Source organism: Heterodontus francisci, chromosome 19, assembly GCF_036365525.1.
Source record: "Heterodontus francisci isolate sHetFra1 chromosome 19, sHetFra1.hap1, whole genome shotgun sequence".
Classification (NCBI taxonomy): domain Eukaryota; kingdom Metazoa; phylum Chordata; class Chondrichthyes; order Heterodontiformes; family Heterodontidae; genus Heterodontus; species Heterodontus francisci.
Genome location: NC_090389.1, coordinates 47,905,526 through 47,922,413, shown reverse-complemented (window position 1 = coordinate 47,922,413; position 16,888 = coordinate 47,905,526). Strand labels below are relative to the sequence as shown.

At 44.3% G+C, this 16,888-nt stretch overlaps 1 protein-coding gene across 3 annotated transcripts in view; it reads right to left on the bottom strand.

Annotated features, from left to right (window-relative positions):
• The window catches only part of adamts9 (ADAM metallopeptidase with thrombospondin type 1 motif, 9), a 402,991-nt gene that overhangs the window by 319,944 nt on the left and 66,159 nt on the right, over window positions 1-16,888 (bottom strand). For all 3 annotated transcript variants that reach the window (XM_068051578.1, XM_068051580.1, XM_068051581.1), the window contains exons 7-8: window positions 15,292-15,332; window positions 14,618-14,723 (exon numbers count right to left, since the gene is read on the bottom strand). In XM_068051578.1, the coding sequence (XP_067907679.1) occupies window positions 14,618-14,723; window positions 15,292-15,332 (147 nt within the window). The remainder of the gene's footprint in view (window positions 1-14,617; window positions 14,724-15,291; window positions 15,333-16,888) is intronic.

Sequence of the window (16,888 nt, the reverse complement as noted above, 5' to 3'; positions counted from 1 at the left end):
GCAGAGTTAGTGGAAGTACTGTGTTGAGTGTTATTGGAGGAGTTTTGCAAGCATTTTGCATTTACAAGGGAGTGGTGCTGGATCTTGACTAGGAGGTTAGAGGAGTTGGAAGGCTTGTCAGGAGAAAGCCTGCTTCAGTAATGGGGGCTATGCTTGTAGTACTTCATGTGCTGCAGCATGACTTGGAGATAGAGCACAGGAAGCAAAAAGGGGAAGCTATGCACAGAGGCAGGAGGAGGAAGGCTTTCAATAGAAGGCCCTATCCACCAAGGTCTTTAGGAATCACATCTCCTATCTCTGGTTCAGCAGTGTCTCAGATGTCTGCTTTTCACCAAGGATGTGGTTACTAAATTGTGCCACCTCCTACCATCTGACCTGCAGCTGTACAGCAGGGCGACAATGAAGCTGTCAGTGGCCGTGAATATAATTTTGGCCCTAAATTTCAACATTTCACTATCAGGGAGGTGACAGAGACCCTATACAGAAGCAGAGGGGAGTTCATTATCTTCTGACGGGGGGAGAAACAGGAGGAAAGAGCATGTGGGCTTAGCAGGATAGTGGAATTCCCAATGGTGGAGGGTGCCATCGACTGCACGCACATGGCCCTGCAGGCTCCACATTTATGAAATGTTCTGTAAACACAAGGCTAGCACATCATTAATGTCCAGTTGGTGTGCGACCATGCCCAGAAGATCCTGTCAGTAAAAGCCTGCTATCCTGGTAGCAGCCATGATGCATTCATCCTGAGGCAGTCAGGTGTATGCACCATCTTGGGCCACCATGAAGAACTCTACACCTGGCTCATGATTCCCCTCCACTACCTGATCATGTCAGGCCAGTGTGCCGACAATGCATGGTGCAGTTTTGGTCTCCTTATTTAAGAAAGGATGAGAATGTGTTGGAGGCGGATCAGAGGAGGTTTTACTAGATTGATACCTGGAATGAGCGGGTTGTCTTATGAGGAAAGGTTGGACAGACTGGGCTTGTTTTCACTGGAGTTTAGAAGAGCTAGGGAATACTTGATTGAAGTATATAAGATCCTGAACAGTCTTGGTAAGGTGAATGTGGAAAGGATGTTTCCTCTTGTGGGTGAGTCCAGAACTAGGGGGCACTGTTTTAAAATTAGGGGTCGCCCTTTTAGGACAGAGACGAGGAGAAATTTTTTCCCTGAGGGTTGTGCGACTTTGGAATTCTCTGCCTCAGAAGGTGGTGGAAGCGGGGTCATTGAATATTTTTAAGGCTGAGGTACATAGATTTTTGTTAGGCAAGGAATCAAAGATTATCGGAGGTAGATGGGAGTGTAGAATTTGAGACAGAAACAGATCAACCATGATCTTATTAAATGGTGGAGCAGCCTTGATGGGCTGAATGGTCTACTTCTGCTCCTAATTAGTATGGTATGGTCATATGAAACAACAGTTCCGCTGCCTGGTGGGAGCCCTCCAGTACTCACCGGAGCATGTCTCCAAGTTCGTGATGATCTGCTGCGTCCTCCACAACCTTGCTATCATGAGGGCAGAGCCCTTGTCACCAGGACCTCGGTGGCCACCTTGGGAGGAGAAGAAATAGCAAGAGGAGGAATAGCAAGAGGAAGAGAGGAGGAGGAAGAGGAGGCAGAGGAAGGGAGGAGGAAAAAGGGAGGAGGCATCTGGGATCCCTTCGCTCTGGATGGACTGTCTGTGAGTGGATACTCAGACTGCGGTTTCCCTGAGATCTCATCCCCACATCACAGTTCCCACAAAATTCCCCACCTTTCTATCCATCTGCTATGATGGTTGCTCTTGGCTAAAGTCTGAAAATAAAAGCCTTCAACAACAAACCATTCCATATCAACTTTACCCAACAGCACTTCCAATAATCCATATAAAACTGAACTACTCACCCCTGAGCTTTCCCTTAGCGCCTGACTTGCAGGTGCCTTTGCTTGTCCTAGTGCTCATATGCAGTGCTACCCCAGCAGTTGCAGCATGGCTGGTGGAAGGTTGCTGACTTCCATTGGGACAGACTGCAAATGGCCTTGCAGAATGACCCTGAGCAGCTCTGGGCTTTGTGGGCCTGGCTTCGGACTGCACCATGGCAACATGAACGATAGCAGTCTGGGCTGGCTGGCTGAAAGACATTAGCAAAGTCACTGGCAGAGTGGCAGTGGTGGGAGCACAAATGCTGTCAATCTGAGAGAGGACAGCAGGTTTGTGCATCATGGAGTCACTGGCACTCCCCCAGGGCAGCGCCTCAGCAATCCTAATAATCTGCTGTGAGAGCCTCCATACCCCTGTGGGCAATGAGATGCACAGCTATGATAGCAGAAGTCTGAGCCTGTATATCAACAAGCATGGATCTTATGATTTAGTCTGAACTTACACTGCAGCACTGAGACATCAGGTGGCTTCTGTCTGTGATGCATTGAAAGCTGAGACATTAGCCACCAGACGTTGCATTACCATGAGGTCCACGTCCACAAGGAATGTAATGGAGTTGACCACCAATTCAATGCTGGAAAAGATGTGCTCCAAGCTCAGTGCAAAGCCCTGTGCCAAGTTGGAGCCGGACTCCTCCATGCTCCTTGACAATGACAAGAGGCTCTGTGACAGTCCTGCCGATACACCAAGCATCTCGATGTGCATGACCAACAGTGTTCTCCTGTGTGCCACCCAATTGAAATCCTTACCTGAGTCCCCTGTAGCAGAACTCATCTGCAACATCACCCTCCCATGTGCTGGCACACGAACTCTGAATTCCCTCCAGCCGGGCTGCAGCCCACTTGCACCCGTTGATTCACTACAAGCTGATACGGTCTCTATACTGCTCTCTAAAGTTTACACAGTTTTTTTATTCATTCATGGGATGTGGGCGTCGCTGGCTAGGACAGCATTTATGCCCATCCCCAATTGCTCTTGAGAAGGTGGTGGTGAGCTGCCTTCTTGAACCGCTGTGGCCTTGGGGTGTAGGTATACCCACAGTGCTGTTAGGAAGGGAGTTCCAGGATTTTGACCCAGCGACAGTGAAGGAACGGCGATATAGTTCCAAGTCAGGATGGTGTGTGGCTTGGAAGAGAACTTGCAGGTGGTGGTATTCCCATGCATCTACTGCCCTTGTCCTTCTAGGTGGTAGAGGTCGCAGGTTTGGAAGGTGGTTTTGCAGGAGCCTTGGTGCATTGCTGCAATGCATCTTGTAGATGATACACACTGCTGCCACTGTGTGTTGGTGGTGGAGGGAGTGAATGTTTGTGGATGGGGTGACAATCAAGCGGGCTGCTTTGTCCTGGATGGTGTCGAGCTTCTTGAGTGTTATTACAGCTCCACCCATCCAGGCAAGTGGAGAGTATTCCATCACACTCCTGACTTGTGCCTTGTAGATGGTGGACAGGCTTTGGGGAGACAGGAGATGAATTACTCACCACAGAATTCCTAGCCTCTGACCTGCTCTTGTAGCCATGGTATTTATATGGCTACTACAGTTCAGTTTCTGGTCAATGGGAACCCCAGGATGCTGACAGTGGGGGATTCAGCAATGGTAATCCCATTGAATATCAAGGGGAGATGGTTAGGTTATCTCTTGTTTGAGATGATCATTGCCTGGCACTTGTGTGGCGCGAATATTACTTGTCACTTATCAGCTGAAGCATGGATATTGTCCAGGTCTTGCTGCATTTCTACACAGACTGCTTCAGTATCTGAGGAGTCGCGAATGGTGCTGAACATTGCGCAATCATCAGCAAACATCCCCACTTCTGATCTTACGATTGAAGGAAGATCATTGATGAAGCAGCTGACGATGGTTGGGCCTAGGACACTATCCTGAGGAACTCCTGCAGTGATGTCCTGGCACTGAGATGATTGACCTCTAACAACCACAACCATCTTCCTTTGTCTAGATATGACTCTAACCAGAGGAGAGTTGTCCCCTGATTCCCATTGACTCCAGTTTTGCTTGGGCTCCTTGATGCCATACTCGGTCAAATGCTGCTTTGATGTCAAGGGCAGTCTCTCACCTCACCTCTTGAATTCAGCTCTTTTGACCATGTTTGAACCAAGGCTGTAATGAGGTCAGGAGCTGAATGGCCCTGGCCGAACCCAAACTGAGTGCCTGTGAGCAGGTTATTGCTAAGCAAGCGCCGCTTGATAACACTGTCGACAACGCCTTCCATGACTTTACTGATGATTGAGAGTAGACTGATGGGGTGGTAATTGGCCGGGTTGGCCTTGTCCTGTGTTTTGTGTACAGGACATACCTGGGCAATTTTCCACATTGCTGGGTAGTGCCAGTTATGTTGCTGTACTGGAACAGCTTGGCTAGGGGCGGGGCAAGTTCTGGAACACAGGTCTTCAGTACTATTGCCGGAATGTTGTCAGGGCCCATAGCCTCTGTAGTATACAGTGCCTTCAGTCATTTCTCGATATCATGTGGAGTGAATCGAATTGGCTGAAGTCTGGCATCTGTGATGCTGGGGACTTCTGGAGGAGACCGAGATGGATCATCCACACAGCACTTTTGGCTGGCGATTGTTGGAAATGCTTCAACCTTATCTTTTGCACTGATGTGCTGGGCTCCCCCATAATTGAGGATGGGGATATCTGTGGAGGCTCCTCCTCCTCTTAGTTGTTAAATTGTCCAGCACCATTCATGACTGGATGTGGCAGGACTGTAAAGCTTTGATCTGATCCGGTGGTTGTGGGATTGCTTAGTTCTGTCTATTGCATGTTGCTTCCGCTGTTTGGCTCGCAAATAGTCCTGGGTTGTAGCTTCACCAGGTTGACACCTCATTTTGAGGTATGCCTGATGCTGCTCCTGGCATGCCCTCCTGCACTCTTCATTGAACCAGGGTTGATCCCTGGCTTTATGATAATGGTAGAGTGGGAGATATGCCGGGCCATGAGGTTATAGATTGTGGTTGACTACAATTCTTCTGCTGCTGATGGCCCACAGCGCCTCATGGATGCCCAGTTTTGTGTTGCTAGATCTTTTCGAAATCTATCCCATTTAGCACGGTGGTAGTGCCACACAACAGGACAGTGCCTGTATCTGAGCTGATAGCTGTGACTGTCAGATCAAGAGACAGTGTTTCTTCATCAGAAGTCATGATGAGGCTGCACTGGCTGGCTATGCGAACATTCTTGGGTATCTGAAATCAGAAATGCAGGAGGGGAGATTTGGGGTAGGTGGAAGGTAAGAGGTCTATTGGCATGCTAACTGCAGCTTGCACCCTGCCGGATAGCAGGATAACAGTGAGGTGGGTTTTAAGAAGGGGCATATGGCAGGAACATACCATCATCCTGAATGCTGTGTGATAGCGTAAAACAGGTGATAGAATGTGTCGGCAGCCCATTTCACACTATCACACAAAGTCAAGATCTAGCGCAATCACTTTTCTCAGACATAAATTTGCCAACTTAATCATGTATTTCACACAAAAACTTTTTTCCCAGTCCTGGAAAAAGGGACACTGATGATTATTGCCCCCAAAATTAAAAACTCAAGAACATACACTGGTATTGTTACAATAAAGTGCCTATGATGTCCTATAAAATACTCTTAGCCAGACTGAACCTCTGAGGAGCTGCATTTCTGGGTACCTGACTGTCCTGAAGGCATTATTGCAATAACAGTCAAATAAAGAAAAAGTATTCTTGTTTTAAAGCAAGTGTGGGTCAATTTGAAAAGCAAATACACAAGATGCAACTTTCAAAAAATAAATTCCAATCAAAATTGTAACTGACTTCAATTGGGCACAAATCATGTTTTACTTTCCTTCCTTCCTTGTTCCAAAGGACTTATCCTTGCATCAAACTTATTTTTCAATGTTCTTTCCCGGGTTATTCCAGTTACCCCTCCCCCAGTCCTTGGTTGTGAGAGTAAGGTGATCTTACCCAAGAACGCACACCATGTCAATACTGCTGCCTAATTGACCCACCAAGCAATGTGCTTCTGTTGTATGGGAAAGGTACCCACAGTCACAAACAGATCAGCCAAGACTGCAAAAACAAAATTTCCCTCGAGAGGAATGCGATGTGCAACTTTCAGTTACTCTAATGTTATATGGATTCTTGACCATTTGGGGGGATAGTGTTTGGGGTGGGAGTGGGGGTGCAGGAAGAGAGGAAAACAAACAATTTGATGAAGCAATGTGATAAGTTACAAACTGGCCTGCAGAGCAATGCAAAATCTAGCAGGCAGAGCAGAAGTGGGTATTTGGCAAATGGTGTGCAGGACAGAATAGGAGTGGTGAAGAAGAAGCTAATGAATGTGAACGCATCATTGTATGGAGTGAAGTTTCAGTGTATTACTGGAACTGCCTGCCTGTAGTGAGATTTAAAGCCTGGCAGGGATAGCGAAGAGTGGGAGCAGTGACCCTGACACTAAAAGGATTAGGGTATGTACCCAAAGTCTTAATTTTCAGGGAGAGTGAGCAGGTGGTCCTCTTTTCAAATAGTGTATATTTAAAACAAACACAATAGTTCCTGCAGTGAAAGGTGACTGCAATTTTTAAAAATTACTTCAAGCATTTATGTTAATAGGTCACAATTTCTTGCAAAACATACTTTTTCTTTAATTTAATAAACTATTGAATTTACAAAATGTGCATAAATTGAATGGAAATTATGGAAATATTTTTTAAATTGCAAGAACTGGGGAGCTAATTGGGCAGCGAATGCAACTCTGGGCCAATTAACTTTTTTCCGTATTAAAATCACGTGTGCATTGCCGCAGCAGTGGGGGAGGGACTCGGAAGCGACTACGACGTCAAAGTTTTGACCCTGGAATGGAAATCTCGCCCTGGGAGTCTGTTGCTTATACTTCAGTCGTAGTGAAATGGAATGTTTGCTTATGTCCTACTTTGTTATTCACGGAAGCTGGATTCATACAAGAAATAGTGCATTTATTTAATGCTGACTTATTCGATTAGGCGATGATTATTAGTGCATTTATGTAGGTTCAAAGAGGGTGGATGTGTTGGCATGCTGTAATATAGGTACAGGATTGAGAGAATGCTCCTCTATTTGAAAGTGTGAGAGAGAAGTGCACTGGTGTCAAAGGTAGATTGTTACACAGAAAAGAAGATAGTAGTGAGGAATGATGGCCAGATGCTCCTTACAGCAGTCATGGAGGAGTATTCTAAGTGAAGATCATCACGATGCTCCCCTTCATCTACTTCTGCCTCTAATGCAGGTAAGGCTGCCTCCCAACAATGTCATAATCCAGACTTTTTTGCATAGAGATGTTTTGAAGGGCGGAGCAGGCTTTCTCAATGCACAATCTGGAGCATACTGTGAGACTGTCCCTTTAAGACCCCGATGATCCTCTTTATGACCAATCTTGTAGATGCTTATGCCTTGTTGTGGTGCTCCTCTGTCGTTGGTCAGGCCACTTTTAGTGGGGTCATTGTTCAAGGGAGGAGAGGGTAGGCTTCGTCACCCAGCATCCAGCCCTGATTTTCTTCCCTGAAGAGAAAAAGGACAGCCAAATTTCGAAAGATGAATGCATCAGCCAACTTCCTGCTGCTCTCGTACTGACATGTAGGATCATTTGAATGTTGTCACATTCAATCTTTCATTCTCGGAATGGAATCTCTTATTTGAAGTAACCAGGGTGGTTCTCTGTGCGAGCTTGCAAAGTAATGTGAGTGCCATTGATGATGAATTTAACAGCTCTCCTACAAAATACATCATTCACCTTACAAATGTATTTGATACTGCATCCTGATTGATATTACAGAGATTCCCCCATGGATAGAGTCATAGAGTTATACAACACAGAAACAGGCCCTTCGGCCCATCATGTCTGTGCCAGCCATCAAGCACCTATCTATTCTAATCCCATTTTCCAGCACCTGGCCCGTAGCCTTGTATGCTATGGCGTTTCAAACGTATAAATTGAGTGTGGTTATCACCTTCTTAATTACAGTAGTAGCAGTGCAGGCAGATGACTGTAGTTCAAAGTCCTCATGCAGTAGGAAGCAGAGGTGCCCTATTGCCTTTTTGGTGATGTGCACTTTTATCTTCACTAAGATCCCCATATGACCCATGTTGCCTGTACATTCTATTGGTGGGTAAAAATCAGCAGGCTCTATTTCTTTATATACTGCATGAGTCTGTTTTGCTCCATCTTGTGCTGCTCTTCCTCCTCTATCATAATGTCAAGCAAGGGTATGCTTATAGGATACTGTTAAGACTGAGGCGGGAGGAGTGCACTGTTAATTCAGTCCCACTTATCCACAGCTCACAACATATATTTAAAATTTTCCCACTTACTGAAACCGTCAATCAGATACTCTATTTTTCCCTCAGAGTAAAGCACACCAGTCAGGTTTCTTTAATAAACAACAAAATTATCCATTTATTATAAACCAAGTCTTAACCAATAATGAAGTAAACATACGCACAAAGTGAAACATTAAAGCCCCGTATTTTATCCTAGCCCTCATGCACACACACATACATGCACAACTGGATAACTGGGAGAAAAAGGATTTGTGTTTACAGCTGTTACAAAGAAAAGAAGGAATAAAAAGAACACTTATGCTTAAAAGAAGGTATGGAAAGATGTCCGTTGTTGGTTAGGCATCCGAAATGCAAATAAGCAGCTGCCACTAAGATCTCCCCACTGCAGTCCCTTCCAGGTGATGTTGAAGATCAGTCTGTGTAGGCTTTCAAGAGATGCAGCTACAGAAGGCTTCACATAGGTTCTACATCAGGTGTACAGCAACAAAGGTTTCAATTCTCACACATTTGATGCAAAGTTCCTTCAAAGCTGCAAGGTTTCTGCAAACATGCAGGATTTCTCCAAATACTGGAGGCAACAGGAAACACACTTGACACAGTTCAAAATGTAAACAAAACTTTTCCGGAGGCAAGTCATGTGACATCTATAAATCCTGGCTTGCCAATTCTTTGAAAATATCCCTTCAGGTCAAAACGCAACCCCCTGCTGGGTTCTTTGCAAACAGGTGCCTTCCAATAAAACTTGTTTACATTCAGTCCAAACCTTCTGGTAACTTCTTTTAAGAAAAACACCCAAGGTTCAGCTTCTGCAAGATTCCAGCATCCATGGAATCCTTTTGTTTTTAAAATATAGATTCTCAAGTTTTAACAAAAAATGGAAACCCTCGTAACATATACACCAAAAGCCCTCTCTGCGGATAGGAGATGGACAGTGGTGAAAATGCCCCACTGGACTCACGTTTTTAAAAAATTCTTTCATGGGATGTGGGCATCGCAGGCTAGGCCAACATTTATGGCCCACCCCTAATTTCCCTTGAGAAGGTGCTGGTGAGCTGCCTTCTTGAACCACTGCAGTCCATCTGGTGGGGGTATACCCACAGTGTTGTTAGGAGGGAATTCCACGATTTAAATCCAGTGACCATGAAGGAACGGCGATATATTTCCAAGTCAAGATGGTGTGTGACTTGGAGGGGCACTTGCAGGTGGTGGCATTCCCATGTATCTGCTATCCTTATTGTTCTATATGGAAGACATCACGGGTTTGGAAGGTGCTGTCGAAGGAGCCTTGGTGAGTTGCTGCAGTGCATCTTGTAGATGGTACACACTGCTGCCACTGTGCATTGGTGGTGGAGGGAGTGAATGGTTAAGGTGGTGGATGGGGTGTCAATCAAGTAGGCTGCTTTGTCCTGGATGATGTTGAACTTCTTGAGTGTTGTTGAAGTTGCACTCATCCAGGCAAGTGGAGAATATCCCATCACACTCCTGATTGTGCCTTATAGATGGTGCACAGGCTTTAGGAAGTCAGGAGGTGGGATACTTGTTGCAAAATTCCCAGCCTCTGACCTGCTCTTGTAGCCACAGTATTTATGTGGCTGCTCAAATTCAGTTTCTGATCAATGGTAATCCCCAGGATGTTGATAGTGAGGGATTCAGCGATGGTAATGCCATTGAATGTCATGGAGAGATGGTTAGATTCTCTCTTATTGGAGGTTATTATTGCCTGGCACTTGTGTGGTGTGAATGTTCCTTGCCACTTATCAGCTCAAGCCTGAATGTTGTCCAGATGCTGCTGCATATGGACAAGGACTGCTTCAGTATTTGAAGAGTTGAGAATGATACTGAACATGGTACAATCATCAGCGAAAATCCCCACTTCTGACCTTACGATGGAGGGAAGGTCATTGATGAAGCAGCTGAAGATGGTTGGCTTAGGACACGACCCTGAAGAACTCCTGCAGTAATGTCTTGGGACTGAGCTGATTGAGCTCCAACGACCAGAACTATCTTCTTTTGTGCTAGGTATGATTCCTACCAGCGGAGAGTTTTCTCCTTGATTCCCATTGACTTCAGTTTGGCTAGGGTCCCTAGATGCTACACTCTGTCAAATGCTGCTTTGATAGCCAGGGTAATCACACTCACCTCTTCAGTTCAGCTCTTTTGTCCATGTTTGGACCAAGGCTATAATGAGGTCAGGAACCAAGTGGTCCTGGTGGAACCAAAACTGAGCGCCAGTGAGTCGGTTATTGCTGAGTAAGTGCTGTTTGATAGCACTGTTGACAACCCTTTCCATCACTTTGCTGATGATCGAGAGTAGACTGATAGAGTGGTAATTGGCTGGATTGGCTTTAGAGTCATAGAATCAATTATGGCACAGCAGGAGGCCATTCATCTCATCAAGTCCATGCTGGCTCTCCATGGGCTATGCTGTCAGTTCCACTCCCTGGCTCAATCCCTGCAGCCCTGCAAGTCTATTTCTCTCAGGTAGCCATCCAACTTCCTCTTGAAGTCATTGATTGTCTCCGCTTCCACCACCCTTGTGGACAGTTAGTTCCATGTCATTACCACCCATTGCATTGAAAAGTGCTTCCTCATATTCACTCTGCCTCTTTTGCCCAAAACTTTCAATCTGTGTCCCCTAGTCCTTGTACCATTTGTTAATGGGAACAGCTTTTCCTTGTCTAACTTATCTAAGCCTGTCATAATCTTGTACACCTCTATTAAATTTCCCCTCAATCTCCTTTGTTCTGAGAAGAACAAACCCAGCTTTTACAACCTAACCTTGTAACTAAAATCTTCCAATCCTGGAACCATTCTGGTAAATCTCCTCTGCACCCTCTCAAGGACCCTCACAACCCTCCTGAAGTGTAGTGACCAGAACTGGATGCAATACTCCAGTTGGGGCCTAACCAGAATTTTATAGAGATTCAGCATAACGTCCCTGCTTTTGTACTCAATGCCACTATTTACAAAGCCCAAGATTCCTTATGCTTTACTAACCACTCTCAATATGCCCTGCCACCTTCAGTGTTCGATACACATGCAGCCCTCAGGTCCCTCTGTTCCTGCACACACTTTAGAACTGTGCCATTAAGTATATATTGCCTCTCCCTATTCCTTCTGCCAAAATGCATCTCCTCACACTCGTCAGTATTAAATTCTATCTATCTGCCACTTCTCTGCCCATTCTGCTAGCCTATCTATGTCCTGCTGCAGGCAATTCATATCATCCTCACTGTTTGTTGCACCTCCAAATTTGGTGTCGTCAGCAAACTTTAAGATTCTACTCTGTATTCCAAGATTCAAGTCATTTATACATGCCAAAAAACGATGAACATTGAAGTCCCCTACCCAGAATACATTCTGTGCCCTTTCCACCCTCAGTGCTTCTTCCAAGTAGTGTACAACATGGAGGAGTACTGATTCATCAGCCGAGGGAGAGCGGTAGGTGGTATTCAACAGAAGGTTTCCTTTCCCATGTTTGACCTGATGCCATGAGACTTCATGGGGTTCAGAGTCAATGTTGAGGGCTCCCAGGGCAACTTCCTCTCGGCTGTACACCACTGTGCTGCCACCGCTAGTGCATCTGTCCTGCCGGTGGGACAAGACGTACCCAGGAATAGTACATTGGATGTAAGGTATGTTTCCGTGAGTATGACTTATCAGCCTGTTGCTTGTCTAGTCGGTGGGACAGCTCTCCAAATTTTGGCACAAGCCCCCAGACATTAGTAAGGAGGACTTTGCAGTGCTGGGTTTTCCATTGTTGCTTCTGGTGCCTAGGTCGATGCTGGGGGTTCCATCCAGTTTTATTCCTTTTCAACTTTCATGTAGTGGTTTTGTACAACTGAGTGGCTTGCTAGGCCATTTCAGAGGGCAGTTAAGAGTCACTGTTTGTTGTAGGTGCGGAGTCACATGTAGGCCAGACCAGATAAGGACGGCAGATTTCCTTCCCTAAAGGACATTAGTGAACCAGATGGGTTTTTACGACAATGAATGGTAGCTTCATGGTTAATTCCAGATTTTCATTAATTAATTGAATTGATTAATTGATTAAATTTAAATTTCACCATCAACCGTGGTGGGATTTTAACCCATGACCCCAGAGTATTAACCTGGGCCTCTGTATTACTAGTTCAGTGACATTACCACTACACCACCATCTCTTCACTTGCTAAAAGCAAGCACAAGGCTGTGAAGGCAGCATGCTAAAGAAAAAGTTGTTCTCAGCTACAGAAATCACAATTGAAACTCTCCACACTCTTCAGGTTCAGGAACTCCTCATTTGCAGTTGTTTCAGTTGAGTCTTCCAGCAGCTGTCCCTTATAATTCTCATGTCAACTTACCTGGGTGCTTTGCAAGTGTAATAGCAAGAATTCCAGAGCTGGAATGCCACTGGCCTCATTATTATATATGTAAATGAGCTCGCTTGGGATTCTGCAGGCAAATCGTGAGAAGGCCAAATAAAAGCACAAGGTGATTGGTTTCGGAGTGGGCTGCAAAAAAAGTTACTTGCTGAAATTATGCTGTAACGGTGAAAATTCTAGCCAATGTAATTATACTTCCTTTATGATTAAAATATGTTTAGTTGTGTGGAATTACATCCGTCTATATACTTGATTACATGTATGAATATTTTCATTGCATATACTTACCACTTAATAGTATGGATTGTGATTAGGGGCAGGATGTTCAATCGAGGTCAGGGTCTGGATCAGAAGTGAGCAGGCCCACAATTTGGCCCCGCTGGCCGTTGTGTCGGTTCCCTGCCACGATCCCGACGCTGAGCCATTTTCAGAGAGGCTATGTAAATTTTGTTAGATGTTTAACTGGCTCTAAACTTTATTTTTACGTCTGCATAGGGTAGCAGGCAGGGAACTGGCATGGTAGCTGTATTCAGAGAATATTTTTGCTGGTGTATGACTAAGTAGAATTGTTTGGTGAAATGTGGTTGGAGCGAGAATTGAAATTCAATGTAAAGTTATTGTGCAATATTATTGCCTTCCCCTAGATTGGTTTTCAGTCTTCCCAGACTCCCAAGGCCTCAAATTTAAAATTCTCACCTTTCATGGCCTTGTTCCTCCTCATCTCTGTAATCTCCACAAATGCAAATCCTCCTTCCTCCCCAACCCAAATTCTGTATTCCTGTAACTCAAACCTTTTGTGCTTCCCCCATTCCCTTTGCCTCACCAACGCTGACTCTGACTTCAGCTGCCTGGCTCCATTCTATGTAATTCCATTCCTAAACTCCTCTACCTCTACGCTAGCCTTACCTTATTTAATAACCTCCATAAAACCACCACTTTGACCTAGCTGTTGGTCACACCACTTAAGAATTAGATGGTGTTATTTCAGATTTCTTCTCTGTGAAATGCTTTGTGGCGTTTTTCTACATTAAAGGTCCCATATAAAAGCACGTTGTTTTTGCAACTGTAAATAAGTGACATATAGGGCTGGATTTTTCCAGATCGCCGTCGATCTTGACGGCGAGCTTTGTAAGCGGTGGGGTGCACATGTGGGATTTGCATGGAGGGGGCAGGTTGCCTGCCCCCAATGATGTAGAGGGGTGGGCGCTCCATCCTCAGCAACGGCATCTGGCACCACCGCGCAGGCACAGCGCCAATTTTATAGGGCTACTAGCCCTTCAGGGGCATTTAAGTAGCATTTTGAATCCCCTCTCCCATCCCCCGCCAATTAATCAATCTATAAATTGCACTCTCCCCGCAAAAAAAAATCTATTCCGATCGCGAACTTTACCCCCAAACTTGGTTAACTTTGACCCTCAAACCCTTCCCACCATCCCCTCAACCAGCACAAAGCGTTTTCCCCGCTCCCCCCACTCCTGCCTTGAAAACTTCACTCCTTCCCCCTCCCCACCAGTGTTCCGCCAAATGGTGATCTGGCAAGCGGCCAGAATATCGGCGTGAGACGACTGTTGCGACGAGGTAAGTAATTATGCTTTCATTTAAATTAATTAGTATGCGTTAATGATGTCCCCAGCGCCGAGCAACAGGGGGGCCGCCACGAGGCCTTGCCGCAGCTGGTAATATGGGGCAGGGCCTTCCTGGTGTTGTGGTGGGACTCTCCCGGAGGTATTTTCCAGGCCCCCCCCGCCCCCCCCGCCACGACCCCAGACGTCAGGGGGCTGGTAAAATCCAGCCCATAGCATACAAGTCAATACAAAGAGAAAAATTGTTTGTTATAAAGTTGTAATATTAATATTAAATGGAATTATCCAAGTTAATTCAAGCAGCAAAGCACAGGTATGCAAGTCATTACACAAAAATAATTATACACACTACACACAATATAGAACTTCTGCATTTACATTGTATTTAATAAAGAGACTTCCAGTTGCCAGAACATAATATCAATGGTTTTAATATAACTTATGTAAGACTTACACATGCCCAAGCTCATGTGCTATTGTGAAAGCAGTACTTAATCCGTTATCTTCACTGATGGAGCAACTTCGGTAAGGATCACACACAGTACCAAGTTCAGCCAGACCTGTACAAAATCCAGACAGAAGAAGTATTTGCTAATCTTTCTATATATTGAAGTACCACTAATTGCACCAAGCTTAAGTTCAAGAAAGAAAAATTACATTTGTCAGAGCCAATTAAAAAATCAAATTTATAAAAGATTTGACGATGTGTTGTGAGTTGCAATTATTATTACACAGAAAATTAACTCATTAAAATTACTTTAAACATTAGAGCTATAAACATGCACTTCTGTTATTAGGAAAATCAGTCAAAAACACATTTTTAAAAATCTTATCTTCCTTCCTGAACTTGTTAACCTGGGTGTACAGAAACAACTGTCTATCAGCACCCTGCCCAAGTGGACGTTAATCATATTTATGTTAAATGTCAGTATTGGCAACCCTGGTCACATTTCCCCTCCATAATTCAAGAAGATCTACTATTTCACTTGCTGAGATCCTACAATTTAGCACAGACATGGAACCTTCCCCATTTGTACAGCTCAGCTATTCACTAGATCATCTCATTGAGCCAATAGAGAAGGCCAATGGCAAGTTTCTATCAAAAGACATCATAAAGCTATAACTTACCCAAAGTGTCACATTTATCACGAGCTCTGCAAATGTCTTGCCTATCGGAAAAAACACATTTGATTGAATGGTGTTCACTCAGAAGTTAAAGAAAAAACAATTTCATTCTAGCTATGCAAATGGCCTTGGTAATCTTTATTAAAGTTATGGCATGTCCTAAATGGCTATGAGTCACTTGCAAAAAACAGGAAAGAAAAATAACCTTTATTCACGAGAGATTGTTTAAATAGTCTGTACAAAATTTAAACAGTCTGTTGTTTCCTCTATGGTTATGACAACAGCTGCCACAAAATGTATGTTTTTTTTTCCTCCAACAGCCACTTGTTCCAAAAACATTAAAATTGCAAACCTTCAATTCTAATCGCCATTTAAAAATTTGGAAATTAACTGAATTTGTATAGTGATAAAATCAGTACAGATTCTGAAAAAAGAAAATCAGATTGCTGTTTTTCAATTTTTTAAGGCAAGTCACTTCAAATGAGGGTATTAAGAAAAAAGGCAGAACAAAAATATGAAATCCTTTTATATTCCCCCAGACCAAGCTAGGAAGTGCTGTTACAAATTTTTACTTCAGTAGCTTAATAGTGGCTGAAATAATTAAAAATATGGTTTAAAAATTCTCTTTGATCTTATTAGACTTGAGAAAAACATCATGCTATAGACATTTAAAATGCTGCCATTTGTTTTCAGGATAAATATTTACAATATTCCCTGTCAGAAATTCAAATTTTTTTTAAGGGAGCAAAAAATGTAGGAAGCAAAACCTTCAACATAAACTGTTTACCCAGTTGTGTGTCCAAGTGTAATCTGATTAATATTACTACCATTTGCAAGTCAGTTTCCTCCAAGGAACACTTCATTTATAAATCTAGATTTTAGATTTAGATATACAGCACTGAAACAGGCCCTTTGGCCCACCGAGTCTATGCCGACCACGAACCACCCATTTATACTAATCCTACTCCAATCCCATATTCCTACCACATCCTCACCCGTCCTAACATTCCCCCACCACCCACCTATACTAGGGGCAATTTATAATGGCCAATTTACCTATCAACCTGCAAGTCTTTTGGCTGTGGGAGGAAACCGGAGCACCCGGAGGAAACCCATGCAGACACAGGGAGAACTTGCAAACTTCACACAGGCAGTACCCGGAATTGAACCCGGGTCACTGGAGCTGTGAGGCTGCGGTGCTAACCACTGCGCCACTGTGCCGTTCCATCTTCAAAGGACATGGAGAATAGCAAGTGTATTGATTCAACCACCTGATTGCGAGTGTGCTGGAGATTGTGTTCACTCAAAGCATGCAATCTAATGTTGACCGGGTTGGAGGATAAATTCAGAGGATTATAGGCATGAAGAACAAAGAGTTAAACAGGAAAAAGCCCTAGCGAACCCTGAGTCAATGTAAAGGGAGTTGCAGGATAACCATCAGCAATATCAAAACAATTGTGGTGAGGTATGATCAGATTAATGTAATGCAGAGTTTTCTCTAAATGGCTCCCAAATTGTCCCTCTAGCACAGTGCCAAGTGAATACCCCAACTGTAATACAGTGTGACATTTCACTATTCATTCATAACATTTATGGTCTG